At 30.0% G+C, this 17,287-nt stretch overlaps 2 protein-coding genes across 10 annotated transcripts in view; one reads left to right on the forward strand and one right to left on the reverse strand.

Annotated features, from left to right (window-relative positions):
- Positions 1-17,287, reverse strand: part of LOC134719289 (protein MON2 homolog) — a 302,758-nt gene that overhangs the window by 26,615 nt on the left and 258,856 nt on the right. The gene's annotated exons all lie outside the window — the stretch shown is intronic.
- Positions 1,941-13,819, forward strand: LOC134719330 (transcription factor atf-2-like). Of its 4 annotated transcripts, none has more exons than XM_063582357.1 (2): positions 1,941-2,204; positions 11,724-13,819. In XM_063582357.1, exon 2 carries the CDS (start codon positions 11,880-11,882, stop codon positions 12,645-12,647), a length of 768 nt encoding a protein of 255 aa, XP_063438427.1. In that variant the 5' UTR covers positions 1,941-2,204; positions 11,724-11,879; the 3' UTR covers positions 12,648-13,819. The 4 variants fall into 4 exon arrangements, with proteins under 4 accessions (XP_063438427.1, XP_063438432.1, XP_063438420.1 ...); XM_063582362.1 differs by having other exon boundaries at positions 2,006-2,208; XM_063582350.1 differs by lacking the exon at positions 1,941-2,204 and adding an exon at positions 7,435-7,632.

Below are 17,287 nucleotides of genomic sequence, written 5' to 3' on the forward strand. Positions count from 1 at the left end.
AACATCAGTAGGTCAGAGAGACCACTTATTTCACAATCAATTCTTATAACATTACTGGACACTTCTATTGAATAGGAAGATTTATTGCCAATTATCAATACCAAATAGACTCTTTCTACTTTAATCTGCTATTGTCAATTTCCACTTTGATGTTTGACTTGAGTTTTCTTATTTCCATATATTTAGTGTACAGATTTAATTCAGTTTTTACACATTCCAGTGGTCAGTAAAGTCAGTGCGTCCACAATTAGCAGCCCACACATACTGTAGTCATATGCAGAGGCAAAACCACAAATATGCTGCTGGTCAAAAGGCTGCATATTCATATTCTGCATGTTATTGTTGTTTAACAGGTCAACATTCATTCATGAAAACTGACCACTATAAATGAAGCCATACTATTAAAGTTTTCCTCCTACATAAATTTCTCAATTATCCACCTTCTCAGTTTTTAATGATCATCAATGCATTTAATTATGTTGAACATGTTGAAGTCAAATGAGATATTATTATTGAGTTATATTAAAGAGAAGTTCACATTTTGGCCACAGTATAAATGTCTTGTACATCTCTAAAAACTCCTTTTCCTTCCTTTTCACTTTGATATAACTTTTATTGGTGATTGGTTGATTTTCTAATGTTAAACATCTAACTGTAAATATTAAATGTATATTCAAGAGAACAGCATTTAAAAGTCAAATGGATACACATGACTTTGCACTGGAGAAATATACTTCATCACAATGCTTGTTTGCTGGAGAAGTAGCAAAGATAACCAATCAATACTCAAAGGTCCAGAAACCAAAAGACTACACTCTTGAAAATTAAATTTAAAAGAAATCCAAAATACCAGAAAATATAACCTTTAAAATTCAAACATAATTGACTAACTAACATTGTGAATCACCAGATAATTGACCATCCCATCGATAAATTCATTGTTTAAAGAACATGCACATGTGCGGTATAATTCAGTCCTGAACGTGGTCACATGGATTTTTGCACCTGGACGTTCCAGATGAGGTGACGAAGAGGTTAGTCCAGTCTACCAGGGAAGCAAAAGACCATGAGTCAGATCTTTCTGTCATTTTAAGTATATGTTACTTACATTCATATTAATGAGTGTTTTACTCCTTTTTTACCAATATATTTATAGAAATGCAGTGGAAACATTTGTTTTAAAACTATGTATCCCATAAAATGAAAATTATATTGTCTAAAGGATAGTTGACAATAACTTAATTCATTCTGATACTAAATATAAAATAAAGGAATATAACATATACTTTGGATTCATTATTATTCGTTGGATACCAATTTTTGTGGATTTCGTGGGCACAGTCAAACCACGAAATTAAACATTCAACGAATGATAATTTTTCTATAGGTTTGTATGCAGACTTCAGCAAAACCACGAAATTTAATATCCACGAATATGCAAGTTTTTCTTAATCCACGAAAATTGGTACCCACGAAAATAAATGAATAGTATAATTTTTTTAAAGAAAAATGAAAAATTATAAAATTTTAAATATGCTTGCAGATAAGATGGTAATAAATTATTAAATGAATACTCCTAAATATATATAACTTTATAAATCAAAAGCAGCTGGCATATTTACTACCCTTATAAAAAATATCAAAGGATTATGGCCAACCTCACACTTTTCTGTTTGAACACAGGGCAAACAGCTTATCATGAAAGTGGTAACAAGATGACAAATTTTACTACCTCCAGATCTCATTACTCAGCTGTATAAATTTAACACTTCAACAGGAAACAAATAAATTCAATTAACATCCATATTATAAGATTTTAATTAACCCCACTAACACTTAATAATAGGCAAACTATTTACTCTCTTATCAAAACTTATCAAGGAATGGTGTGCTTGATTAGAAATTTGATCTACTCAAATTAGAACTCCTGACAGATGACCCTAGCAGTAGCCTCCCCCTGGTGGGTCATTAAATTGATATTAGTAGATACTAGTCAGTCATCATCTTAGGTCAACACTGACCAGTAGGTACACTCATTGTCCAGGGTGTAATTAACATCCAAAACCAGATGGTGGTCTGTCTATAGATGTATTTTTGAACACACCCACTTTGAGAAAAGGATTGGTCAGAAGGAGGGTTCATGACTTCTGTGTAATCCATGGTCATTTGTAGTTCCTGTGATGTAAGGAAGGAACAAAACTATGGTAGGTAATATTCTATGTATTATTAAACATTAAAGAAAGCTATTTAGGCCCCCATAATATTGAAAACATTGGGCAATACACAACAGAAGGGACATAAGTTATGTCACATAACATATCTTTATCTGTGCTCTTATTATTCACAATCTATTGCTCTAAAATTAATAGGACAGTTTAATACTTAAAGCACTAAGAAATCATTTTATTTTAAACAAAATACGACACTACTAATTTTGTTTTATGCACAATGTTGGCTGAGACCGAAATTCAATTTGTATTTGTATCAGGAATTTATATTAGATATAAGTTCTTTAGGAAAGGGGGGCGGGGGGGGGGGGCAAAATGCCATAACACACATAACATTTTTTTACAACATCTTTTTATGATTTGTAAATGGATGCTTGTTGTGCATTTAAACTTTTTGAGATTCCATGATGTCAAGAAAATCCAATACTCAGTTATTCAATTCAAAAACATTAAATTATTAAAAGAAATCCACTCATGAAAAAATGCATTTAAACAAAGATTTATTGTGCCTATTGCTGTGTGTTTTTAGTTCTACATGGCTAGAGGCATAGGGGAGGGTTGAGATATCACTAAAAATGTTTAAACCAGAAGCAATTTTGAACCTGTCCCAATTCAGGAGCTACTGGCCTTAGGTTGTTGCATATGTTTTTTAATTTTAGTATACTTATATGTTTAGGAGTTAAGTGTGACTTCTGTTTTCACTAAACTAGTACACAATTTTGTTTAGGGGCCAGCTGAAGTTTGCCTCTGGATGTGGGATTTTCTGGTTGTGTTGAAGACCCATTGGTGGTCTCAGCTGCTGTTTTTTAATTTTTTTTACTCTTTGGTCAGGTTGTTGTCTCTTTGACATATTTCCTATTTCCATTCTCTATTTCATCTGTTGTATATTAGATTTTTCACAAACTTTGAAAGGACAAAGTATGATAAGGCTAGTTTTTGGCCCCCCCCCCCCACCTATTTTCTCATCTTGCAAATTCTATTTTGGAAAGCTACTTATTATGTTAAAATATTCCCTGAGGTTTGAATTTTGTTTGGATGAACTTCAAAACCATTATTGTTTGCAACTGGGTCACCTGTTTTTGCTGTCTAAATTGCATAATTATCTCTGGGTCACATAGGCACATCACTACTAAATTTTAAGAAACAATGGCCAAAAATTGTCATTTTTCCTACTTTTGGCGTTTTTGATACCCTTTTACCCCCCACATCTCACCCATTTCCTGAAATTAATGGTTCTGAAGTTCATCCAAACAAACTTCAAACTTCAAAGAAAAAAACAAATTATCTTCATAGTGTAGTAATTTCACTTAGTTTAACTTAGAAGAATGTTTTCAAGATTATTCTTTACAGTTTCTGTCTTATTTAACTTTCATTTAATAATTTCATTTGATATTGCCTCACAAACAGAACCTTCAATCACTTCCTTTACAGCATAATATGTAACTTTTATATTTTATTCTTTCTTGGGCCAATAATTTAACATCATGTGGTAGTCTTCTGTTGTGTTTACAAATAGACCATCTGAAAGTCATAATCAACTTATAAGTAATTAGTAGATAGACATTAAAGAATGTTTTATTTATCAGTGTTACATAGTCTTACCAGATGTCTGTCTAAGTTGGCTTCCTAATTCCAGAGGGAATATATGCCAGTTACTCAAAGTTTTCCCGTTTCTTCAGTAAAAGATGATATTTTCATATGGGTTTGATTTTTTTGTTATAATATTGATACATTGCAAAGTAAATAAGAAAGTATCAAAGCTCTAATGATTTTTGAGATACAACCTTTTATTTTTAATGAATAAACTGATCTTTTGTATAAGAATTTGAAATTTAAGCTCTTAAAATGTCTAATTTTTCCATTTTCTTTTTCCAGCTGTAATATATTTTATTCTATTCCTTTAGAAAAAAAATCAGGCAATATTTGGTAGCAGTCAACCACAGTGAATATTAGTTTTTTCTGCAATATACATTTCTCGGTCCCTTACCAATAGCAGACATTGTATTTTTATTTTTTTTATTTAAAACAATTTTTTTGTGACATGCATAAGAAGTTTTCTAATTTTATATATTTCTAGGGGCTTATCCCCAAACTGCTTTTACCCCTGTTACAATCTGATCTAAGTATAGAAATCTAGAAACCCTGCTAGGCCATTCACCCCTATTATCCACCTTTACAATCTAAAAAGGCCAATTTACTCCACTACATATATTGATTTTCAAATGACTACCGAGTTCAAGAACCTTTCTGTCCCTTTAAAAGATTACTTGTGCTGAGAAGAAATTGTATTTTCTTTGGTAACGATTGCGTAAGACAGGATAATCTGTACATGTGGCTTACTAACTAACAAGCTCCTGATATACTTCACTGGGTTTACAGAAAAATACAGGATTTAAAGATTAACTGTACTCTGAGAAGATTTGTAAATAAGAGTCCTGGCTGATTCAACACCCATTCATGTTTTATAATTAACAATTAGAAATCTATGGCTAATTTAAGCCTTAGATTCAATACACTCCTGAGATTGCGTAATATTATATAAATTATGTAAAGAATATAGAATAGTTTATAACAAGGTCTGGCAAAACAATTTCGTTATTACAATTTGTATGTTATTCTGTTGACGACAAAAGTCTGTATTTAGCTATGAGATTTAATAATTCATAATTAATTTGTCGAGTTACAATAATTAGCTCTAATGAAGCTTTTTGTTAAACTATCAATGATATATTAATGAATTTTAAAAAATTCTATCAAAATAACAATAGCTCATTTAAGATTTCTCTGAAGGAAAAGTAGGATGCATGCTATCCCTTGATATGATTAATGAAGAAAATGTTGCAAAATAAATAATAATTAAAAGTGACAAACACATCATATAACCAGAGACATATAATATTGTTTTATATGTCTCTGATATAACTATATAATATTAAGAGAGGGATTGACAGAATACTTCATTTTTTTGATAATTATATCCTTTCTTTAAAAATTTTTTTTTTTAACAACATAAGAATATTACATTTTTTTTATAATTAAATCCTTTCTGTAAAAAAAATATTTTTATAACAACATACATTATTTGTCTTTGCACAACACATCCTTCTTGAATAACCTACATCAGGAAGCTCTTAACTGGGTTTCATAAATTAGGCCATTAGTTTTCTCGTTTGCATTGTTTTACATTGTCATTTCGAGGCCTTTTATAGCTGACTATGTGGTATGAGCTTTGCCCATTGTTGAAGGACGTACAGTGACCTATAGTTGTTAAAATTTCTGTGTCATTATGGTCTCTTGTGAAGAGTTGTCTCATTGGCAATCATACCACATCTTCCTTTTTTATAAAATACAAATTAACCTATGCATGAACTTCTTGAGTCCAGCTTTTAATATACTTAGATCCAAAGTAGTTTTAAATGAATGACGTGTTGGTCAAATTGTTTTCTTGAAGAAAAAAATAAAAATAAAATGGATAAAAACAGCTAACAAACAAACAACTCTTCAACATGACCTTCGACGGAAAAGGACAATAAATGGCTGACCCATGTTAAGAGAGACCCAAATCTCTTGCACATAAGAGGAACCCTTGTAGATTTTCAGAAAGAGCAGGCTAATGCTGTAACAAGGCAGCACTCAAAGTGGAAAGGGATTAATATAAGTTGCAATAACTTGTTTCCCAATCCACTATAAATAAATATCTTTAAAGCAGCTAATAAGGAAATGACTCAAAATGCTTTTCAACAGACTCAACAATTGATACATATAAAAAATTTAATTGTTATTATTTTAGCCCTTAATCACATCTTACAAGAAAATTGAACTTCATTACAAAAACTAGTACATTTTTTTAACAGTAACCCAATACACAAAGTTTAAATAGAATCAAATGTAACATCCATATAACGAAAATATATAACAGTAACCCAATGCAAAAACTTTAAATGGAAACTAATATAACAACCAGAAATACATGATAACATTAAATTCCTGTTATTTGTCAAATAAACATTATCTGTGTAAGGTTACTTCATCATGACCTCAATTCAAGGTTAGAGACAGTGTAACAATAATCAAGTGACATAACTCTGTACAAGACTGGTTGCATCATCTGTTGTCATTTTATTTCACAGAACAACATGAAAGTGTGAGGAAATGATCTAACCCATCTCAATACACATCATAACAAGAAGATATTCAAACATGGAGTTTAATTAATTAACAATTCAATGAAATAAAAACTTTTTTTTAATAAATACATCTTTTTTATGGAGCTTACTTTCATCACTTTGAAATTCACATCAATATTTGTTTTTGTTATTTTGTATTTTAAATGACTTTTAAGTTGTTTTTTCTTTTTTTTAAAATTTAATTAACATTTTTGAGAAATTATTGTGAAGTTATTATATAAAAAAATTGTAATTTTTGTAAACGTGAAAAAGAAAAATATAAATTATGAATATATAAGAAAATAAGCCAATGATAAATTAGTATGTTTTCTGACTGTTCAACTTGTAAATTACTTCATTTGATAAAATGAATTCAGCAGCAGTGGAAAAGCATAAGGTTGATTATATGCTTTTTAATTTTTGTGGCATATAATCAAAATCTGAATTACTGGTAAAGAACTTTCATATATGGAATAGATCTACAGTTTGGAGATTTTCATCTTTTTATAGTAGTTTTTTCCCGATTTGTTCAGACTTTTAATTTCTTTTATATTCAGTGATTTTAAATAGATCAAAAGTAACAAGTTTTTATACACAAACATTTAAAAAAAAATTATAAATAGTATTTAAATAACAGTTGTTAAAAGAAAAACAGCAGAATGAGATTTTTTTTGAAAAGGTAATATTACAAACGGATAATGATTGTCAAGTTATATCAAGAAGGTCATATAAAACATAAAAGTTTAACTTTGCAGTTATCTAGAATTTATATATTGGAACTGAGACTACTATAGTAGTCTCAGATTGGAAAAACATATTAAATATTATTTTTCAAAAAAATCTGTATATATTTTTTTAATACTTTATATTGAAAATGAATTGTAGAGTGGACAACTGATTTTCTTCTGAATGTACAACGGAATAAAAAATACAAAAAACATATTTCTGCATGTAAAAAGTAAATATAAAACATTCTGCAAATCAACAATTACTGCCCTTGAGGGAGAGGAAGTGGTCAGCTGTCAAGGTTATATACCCCCTGGACAGTGGACTGGACCTTGGTCATCAGTCACAGTCAATCATGATACTTCCCAGTAAATGGTCATTCTTAAGTTCTGTATTTTGATTCTCACCTGTAGACCAGTTTAGTTGATCACCAGTGTAATACCTGACAATTTGGAAGTAATGTCTTATCATACTGGTTAATACTGTGTTCCATTGCAAAATACTTGTGCAAGGTAAATAGACAATATCTGTTTATGCAATTTTAACTAATCATGGAGGTATACAAATGTATAAGTGACAATCGGTTAAATCATCAAAATGCAAAATAAAAGATAAATAAATATAAAACTTTGCAAAAACATTTCGCTTAAAGTTAAATCTAACTTTATTTGATAAATTCCATTCTATAATTATATAATCAAATTTTAAGAAAAATATGGAGAATAGAATCCAACTATAATTTACAAGAACATTTTAAAGCATTGTAAATAAAACAACCAGACGAGATGTAATACATAATTATTTTCATTTTAAGTTCATCTTTATACATTATTTTATTCATTTTATAATTAATTAAAAATCTCTCTTTTAATTTTGCATCAGATTTTATGATGACTTAAAATTTGTTTATTATATAGTATATATTTAAAATATATTGCATTGATTAGTGATTTAGTTAAATTAGTATTCATGTCAAAACTGCTGAATATATCATATGACATTTTTATGTAAATGAACAACACTTTACCACTTTTGAGGAAGTGTCAAATTTCATGTAAAATGCCCTGGGATGTTTATTTTAAAACAGGTAAGCAAGTTTAATGAAATGATTAGAAATTGTAATCAAAATGTCAATGAAAAACAAGTTTTCATATCTATGGGAACAATTTTGACTGCATGTAAATAAATGAAACTACATGAATCATGCCTTCTTTTAGTAGCATTTTGGTCTAATCTTTGGTCTTATATAAGAAATAGATATATTCTTTCAATACCTGGTAAGTGAAAATATAGGTGCATTTACAAAAATACACAAATTTTACTTAAAATTTTTATGTATTTTATATTGTTTATTTTATAGCAAGCAGTTATTTTTTTCATAACTCTTTACTCTTTAAAAGTATGCAAAATACAACTAAATAATTTAATAACAATCAAAGCAATATTCTGTCCAATCATGTTTGTCAACACCTTCACTGGACAAATAATTATACCATTTACTGAAAAAATCTATTTATCTTAAAACCTTTTTTAATCAGGAGAAAAAAATACAGGTAAAATCAAGCCCTAACAAGACCCCCCACAACTATTCTCTTAACAAGGTTATTGTTGATAGTTAATTAACTAAAACTAAGTCACATGGTTCAATAAGCTATAAATAATCAACATAGGTGAAAGGTCAGATAAGAAATACTGCAAATTAATTGGTTGATTCATGGTCTTGTAAACTTTGTGTAATATTGACTGGTCAGTGAGTAATAGGTGGTCATCTAAATGGACAAGTAGATAGATATGTGTGGGTCAGTGACATTTTGAAGAATTTTAAAGATGCTTTTCTAAATTATGTAATCCAGGTGTGAACTTCAGCATCCTATTAACTAAAGAGGTAAATATTAAATGCTTTACCATGTGAGTTTGTTTATGTTTGTATGGGTCAGTTTACTGGACATTTGTCTTATAATTTTGTTTGTCCAGGACATATAGGTGTGTGATACAACATTGAGTAATGGAGGATATATTATGTGTAATGTAAACACCTTACATATTTGATAATAAGTACAAGAGTTTTGGAAGATTCTTTAAAGAAACTAGTTAACTACAATTTTCTATTGATAATTGTTAATACTATGCTGTAACATAAACAAGTATGAAAAAAATATTTTGACATCATACAAAAATGTACTTTCTAGCTAAAAACTTTGATCAGAAGAAAAGTTTTAAAGATTTATATTTATCAGGCCCGTAGCCAGGAATTTCCAAAGGGGGGTTCGTTTGACTCACAAACTCGACTTTAACAGTCACAATTCGAACAGAACATCGACTTTAACAGTGCTTATTAGTTTTCAAGGGGGGGTTCGTCCGAACCCCCCGAACCCCCCCTGGCTACGGGTATGTTTATAGTACATTTTTTTCTTGGACTATTATACGTATAGACCCAGATTTTTTGTGGTGTTTTCTAAACAATTGTGTTTGTCTTTTGATCGTGGTGTTGTTTGTTTTTCATTGACTAATATGTTTTGAAAAAAACAAACTATGCCACATTTTCTTTTTTTAAAACCAATAGTGGGAAACAGTAATCAGAGACATTTATATATTAATAATAAGCATCCTTAAAAAATATACCAATAAATAAATTGATTTATTTTTGAAGAAAAATTAATTCAATTTTGCTACGGAATTTATTTTTAATTCTTTAAGATATTTTGAAAGATACATTATACTTCATTTTATTTACTGGAAAGTACATGTGCTATACTAAGATCCTGCGTAACAGAATGTTGACCCTTCTATGTTTGTAATTTAGCTGTATACATATTTTGTTTCACAGAAATTTCATATTATTTTTTTAGACAAAAAACTAATCAAACACCTCTCTAAAATAATGTTGGAATTTGAATAAGTTCATTTGATTAAAAGTGTGCAGTTCGAAATGTCTTCAAATTATTTGAAAGACTTTCAGCCCAAAACAATATTTGTCTAGAACATGCAATCTCATTGAAGGAGTGCATTTTTATTTGTAAATATTTAAGATAATAATTCTTGAAGTTAAACAGTCAAATATAATCTTTTGTGTAATAAGTCCCTTTTCAATAGCATTATTTCACAGCGATATAGCCTTATTGTGCTAATGCTGCATAAAGCAACCAACAATCAATCAATTAGCATTACTTATTATTCTGTGAAAAGATAAAAATTGTACAGTATTTTCACAATAGCAAATTGTTTTATTTGCAAATACAGCTACAATTTTTTTTATGTACTAAAAAATTTGGATTTGCAGTATAAAAAACAAACAAAAAAACCCCACATTACCATGACAACTAAATTCGTAAAGAATGAAAGAAATATAGGAGATTGTAATAATAGGCCAAAATGATTAGATTCCATCATTGTAAATTTGTCCATTCACTTGACAACAGGTTTGACCAGTTATTTAATGATTTTTTCATAGATAAATCTATTGGTGTTTTAATGACATCTACCTCTATTTACCTGTGGCAAAATTTTCTTCAATCAAGGGGATTAACTCACAAAGGTGGTCCAGTTAACTCCCCTTTGAACAGAACAATAAGTAATTGACACCTTCCCTAGAGTTTATCCCCAGGGTATTGTAAAATGTCAAATTATTGTGGGATAATTACTTGTATTAATGAAAAAAGGGAATTTACTTTTTGTATTTAAAAATACCATACTTAAATTGGCATTCCATTGCAAAATCTAACAATATGTTGTTTATTTATCATGTACATGTATCTACATAAATCTATCTTGAAATGACATTTGATATTTATAATTCCTTGAAACTGAGTAAAAGTCAAATAAACAATATATAGAAAATCTGACAAGTGCCAATAAACACGAAGATTTTTTCCTGAAATTACTATGCAACCAAGCTTTATTTCTTATTTAATATATATTTCAAAACAAGATGTGTTGGGTATGGTAATAATATCAAGTGTGCAAAGAAAAAAGACAATTTCAAGAATAAATTAAATATCATAAGCATAATAAATTAAATTCCAAAAAGAAAAGAAAATTTTTTTCATAGATATACATTTTTTAACTTTATAAAAACTCGCCTTACAAAAAATATAATTTTATGATTAATAGGATAAAAAAAAATGACACTGATCAAGGATTAACAATTTAAAAATTATAAATGAGGATGCAAGTTATAAAAAATTGACATTGATCCAAATTAAAACTAAAAAGGTGATGACATGATGTTTTCACCAGGAACTTAAAACATAATTCATTTTATTGATGGATTAAACATTATATTATTCAGACTGGTAAGTCACCATGTGTTTTGTGATTTGAAATATTGTAAATTAAAAAAAATAATATTCTACATAACTCTGCAACATCTAATAAGTAAGTCTTGTGTAAATTGCCAAATGTCAACTCAGATATACATGTTTGGTTGACATATTTAAAGTGTTCTATCTATGAACTCAATAAATTGTTAGAACAACCTGACATTTCATGACATTGTGTACTAGTAGAAGTTTGGGAAAACTGCTGATTTTTAATTGGTTAACTTTATTTAGCTGAATTTCTATTGGAACAAGAACTAATTATTTGTATATATTTATTCTTGCAGATAAATCTACATTACATCAACTGGTTATATTTTTGAAGCAAGATTGATCACAAATTGATATCAGAAGAAAATTCGTTAAAACAAGTTTACAGTGAAAACTTTGACAAACTGTTTAAAGACAGTTCGAATAGAGTCAAGCTGGAATCCTCAATCGCTATGCAAGATCCCTATTCCATGATGCATCGAGAAGAAAGATTTTTCAAGCCATACAACCAGACTTCCTCAGCATCAAGGTTTCCAAACATGCCATCTTCATCATATTATGGGATGCATTATCCCTCTCATACCATGACACAAAGTGACTTAGCTAATATGTCTTCAGGATCTTTAGACTTTTCACAATTTCATCCTAGTGTTGAGGGAATGATGACATCATCTGGGTCTTCACATACGATGCCCAATCCTATCCCAGCACATTCTTCAAACAATATGTCAACTTTACCGAATGACAATCTGTCTCCTCTTGGCCACCATCAATCTGGCAGTCCACCAACTATGGATGTGTTGGATGTTCTGAACTCTCATAGATCTAGTCCAACAGATGATAAATCCAGTTTAAAAAAGGAAATTGAATATAATAATGTAAATGAACTGTCTTCACCATCTTCAACAACAAGTAATCATTCGCTGTCCCATCAAGATGCAGCAAATGCTGATTGTGATTCCGAAAGTGACGGTTTTAGAATGCCACCAAAGAAAAGACAAAATGTAAATCCAGAGTCACAGAAAGATAACTGTTATTGGGAAAAAAGAAAGAAAAATAATGAGTCGGCCAAACGATCTCGAGAGGCTAGAAGAATGAAAGAGGAGCAAATTGCGTTGAGAGTGGTATATCTGGAACAGGAGAACTTACAACTTAGGACAGAAGTTTCATTACTTAAAGGAGAAATAGAGAAACTAAGATGTATGCTGTACAATCCATGATTTTCTAAAAATCATAAAACATTTGTGTTCGATTCAGTGTTCATAATGGCAACTATATTTCATTGTGTCTTATAATATGGCAAAATGAGATAAGAACTCAGGGTTAAATAAATCAGGGTTATAAACTGTGATATTGATTTCTCAGGGAAACCAGAGACTTGTTAAAAACTCAAATATGAATTACTCTTTTAAACAAAGTGGATCTCTACTTAGCAACGATTTGGTTCCAATGTACCAAACAGAATATAAATGTACAAAAAGAATTATTTATTGACACTGTATTAGTGCTTTTAAAATAAATTTCCACTTTTAAAAATCTGACATTTCATTTCAGCAGAGTTATTTTCCATGTTAAATGATTTTAACTTGACAAAAAGCTGAAAAGTGAGGAAGGGTAAAATATTTGTTGTAATGAGATATTTTTATTGTTGAATATTTACCCGGTTATCCATATTGATTGTTATTCTTTTAATAATTATGTCATAAATTTTTTGATAATGTACATATACATTTTTGCTTTTTTCAATACTCTTTTAAAACAATTATTAGTCATTTTAATATTGTTGTTTTTAAATATTTGTTTAAATCATTCATTCATACTTTTGGATTTTTACCATTGACCTTTTAATGTAATTAAACATCCAATGAAAACAAAAATAATTTCATATCATCTCTTTTCTTTGTAAAATACTTTCTTTTGATTGCACAATCATCTTGCAAGTTTTACTTCTGTCTTTGAAATCCAACTCTGCATTTTTTCTTTCCTGCACTATTGTCCGCTTAGTTGACAAATAGGCATTTAAAAACAGTTAGCTCAGAAATTAAATATTACTTCATTTGAATAAACAATACTTTCTCAAAATTAATATTTTTTTTTCCAATCTTTTCATTAAGATATAAAAACCATTAGTTATTTTGTATTTCTTTTCCGACTCATTATAATGAATGTACTTTTGATTTCTTTTGGATATATGTTGACATAAATCTTTAAAAAATGTTGTTCAATTCAAATTAAATTTCAATATTATACATATAATCATACAGCAATACCATTTAATTTGATGACTAAAACCCGGTGTTAATGAAGTATTATGTACAGGGTGTGTTTTCACACTATTTTGTTTAGCAATATGTGTACCACAATTGAATATGCAAATAAATTGTTAAAAATCTGTTTTTATCTTATTGAGTTAACAAAATTTGGAACTTTATTTTGGTCAGATGGACATGTTACATGTAGGATCTTGATTTTAGCCATACACATGTGCAGATACTTTGACAAGCTGCAAAACGAATTTGGCCACTACTGGTCCTCTTTTTTGTAAATTCTGTTCCAATTCAAAGACAAATTTCCATCTATAAAAGTGTCTGCGTAAGAATTAAAAACATAACACACTTTGGGAAAGAAAGGACATGGTGTTTAAGGAGACAGATTACAGAGACATTACACAAACTTTAACAAATCTCTAAATCAAAGCTTTTATTTCTGCTCTTCATCTCAAAGTAACCACACAGCCTTTGCATGGAGCAAACATTCACATCTCACTAGAAGCAAGATAGCCTAAGTAATGGTATGAGTGCTTATCAGGCATCTCCTCTCAACCAAGTCACAATTTGTAAAAGTAAACCATTATAGTTCAAAACAGTCTTCAACACGGAGCCTTGGCTCACACTGAACAGCAAGCTTCAAAGGGCCCCAAAATGACATGCGTAAAACCATTCAAACTAGAAAACCAACAATCTTACGTTTTGTACAAGTTTGTGTGCACAGATAAAAAAATTAATGTTTTGACTCACACTAGCTTTACTCATTAACTTGATGAATATTAATAGCCAGTACCTAATATATAGATTTAAACCATGTAATACTGTAGTATGGGAGAACAAGATTTATTTATTAAATATAAACATGAGGAGATGTGGTATGATTGCCAATGATACAACTATCCACCAGACATTAAATGAAGTGGATGTAAGCAATTAAAGGCCTTCAATAATGAGAAAACCCTAGGTCCTATGTAAACAGATAAAAAGGTACATGAAAAATGAGAAACTATTCGAAAGAGAACCCATCTTAATTTAATATCAAAACAATTAACAATAAAAAGATGACATGCAAGAAGTTAGAACCAACAACAAACAAAAAAACTAAAAGCTCCTAAATTGGGACAGACATATAAAAAATGTGGAAGGATCAAACATATTTGTAAGTGCTCAACCCTACTACAACTCATTGTTGAAGAGGTACACTAGCCTAAAATGCTTATACCCACTTCATTAGAACTAACTCTGGTGGATAGATATCTCATACGAATCATACAACTCATTATTTGTATGGTGATATAAAAATAGCCAACCGAATGATACATAGCAAATGAAAAGAAAAGATTTGTTTTGGAAAGTGACAACTCATTGCTGAAGGTCATATGGTAGCCTCCATTTTCCTTATTTCCATTTCATTTGATCTTGTGTGGATAATTGTTTCATTGGTTATCATACAACAATTTCTCATTTTTTTTAAAAGTCAACTGGTTCATGGATCCAGGTTTAAACTAGAGGCTCTAAAGAGCCTGTGTCGCTCACCTTGGTACATGTGAATTAAACAAAGGAAGCAGACAGTTCATGACAAAATTGTGTTTAGGTGATTGTGATGTGTTTGTACATCTTACTTTACTGAACATTCTTGCTGCTTACAATTATCTCAATCCATAATGAACTTGTCCGTGTAGTTTCATTGGAAAATGATAGTAAAAATTTACAAATTTTATGAAAATTGTTAAAAATTGATTATAAAAGGCAAAAACTTCTTAGGGGGTCAATTGACCATTTTGGTCATTTTGACTTATTTTTGGGTCTTAAATTGCTGTACATTATTGCTGTTTACAGTTTATCTCTATCTATAATAATATTCAAGATAAAAACCCAAAACAGCAAAATTTCCTTAAAATTACCAATTTAGGGGCAGCAACCTAACAACGAGTTGTCCGATTCATCTAAAAATTTCAGGGCAGATAGATCTTGACCAGATAAACAATTTTACCCCTCATCAGATTTGCTCTTAATGCTTTGGTTTTAGAGTTATAAGCCAAAAACTGCATTTTAGCCCTATGTTCTATTTTTAGCCATGGCGGCCATCTTGGTTGGTTGACTGGGTCACAAAACCCATTTTTTAAACTAGATACATCAATGATGATTGTGGTCAAGTTTGGTTTAATTTGGCCCAGTAGTTTCAGAGGAGAAGATTTTTGTAAAAGTTAACGACGACGGACGACGACAGACGCCAAGTGATGAGAAAAGCTCACTTGGCCTTTTAGGCCAGGTGAGCTAAAAAGAAGACTTGGTTGTAGTAGTGACATAAAAAAACACAACATTTTGTCAAGTTGTCAGAGCATTTAAGGGACAGACAAACAAACAAACATGAAGCACATCAGGCCAGATTGACCTACAGCATTCCATTGACTCAGCTTAATATTCAACTTTCTTATATAGAAGAGAGAATCGTAACTTGGGTAACAATGCAACATACATAATCATAATTAGCAACAATGGCAGTCATTTTTCACATACTAAGTATTAGTTAGTAAGAATGTGCCAGGTTTGATTCTGATCCACTCTGAGATTATCAAAATAAGACTGGAAAATTCTTTCAAGGAAAATAAAACAATAAGCAGGCAATAAGTGATTTCATAACTTTAAATCAAATAAGTTCACCACTTGTAGATCTTATCTACTGGTCATTTCCTCTATTCTCAGTTTCCATATCATGTAGTTTCCATATGTGCCTGTCAGGATCATGTTATTCAATGGTTGTTGCTTTTTATAGCTGCATATCATATTTTTTTAAAATTATTGTATTGTACATATATCAGGCTGTCTGTTTTCTGGTTAAACTGTTTTGCATTTGTCCTTTTGGGGCCTTTATCGGTTATTATGAAGTTTGGATTTTGTTCATTGTTAAAGGAATTACAGTGACCTTTAGTTGCACATTTCTACGTTATTTGGTCTCTTGTAAAGAGTTGTCTCTTTGGCAATCATGCTACATCTTTTTATTTTTTATATGTACCTTTGCAATGCAAGTCACATTATTTGTATTTGAAAAGTTGTGTATGGTGATTATATTTACACTTGTAACCAAACAAATTATTACAAATAAATGTTATATCACTTTTATCTAATTTCCACCTTAAGATGTGTTTATTTTCATGCATTATTTTGGCAACAAGGATTTTTCTTTATCATCTTGTTGTTAAGGAAGCAACCAATAGAAGCTTGTTTTTTCATGTGGAATTTGTATGGATCTTTAGAACACTTATACACATTTTCTTAATATTGCTAAAGACTACCAGGCCCGTAGCCAGGAATTTCCAAGGGGGGGGGTTCGTTGGACTCAAAAACTCAACTTTAACAGTCACAATTCGAACAGAACCTTGACTTTAACAGTGCTTATTTGTTTTCAAAGGGGGGGGTCGTCCGAACCCCCCCTGGCTACGGGTATGACTAATTGATATATTTGAACTTGTTTTATAAAATTCAGTATGGAGAAAGTAATATATTTACAGACTAAGAAAGACAACTTATATCTTTCTGTGGTTGAGTTATCTTTCTTTTTGCACAAATTTTGTTCTGCAACATGATTTGAA

The sequence above is a fragment of the Mytilus trossulus genome, chromosome 1 (assembly GCF_036588685.1).
Source record: "Mytilus trossulus isolate FHL-02 chromosome 1, PNRI_Mtr1.1.1.hap1, whole genome shotgun sequence".
In the NCBI taxonomy this organism is placed as follows: domain Eukaryota; kingdom Metazoa; phylum Mollusca; class Bivalvia; order Mytilida; family Mytilidae; genus Mytilus; species Mytilus trossulus.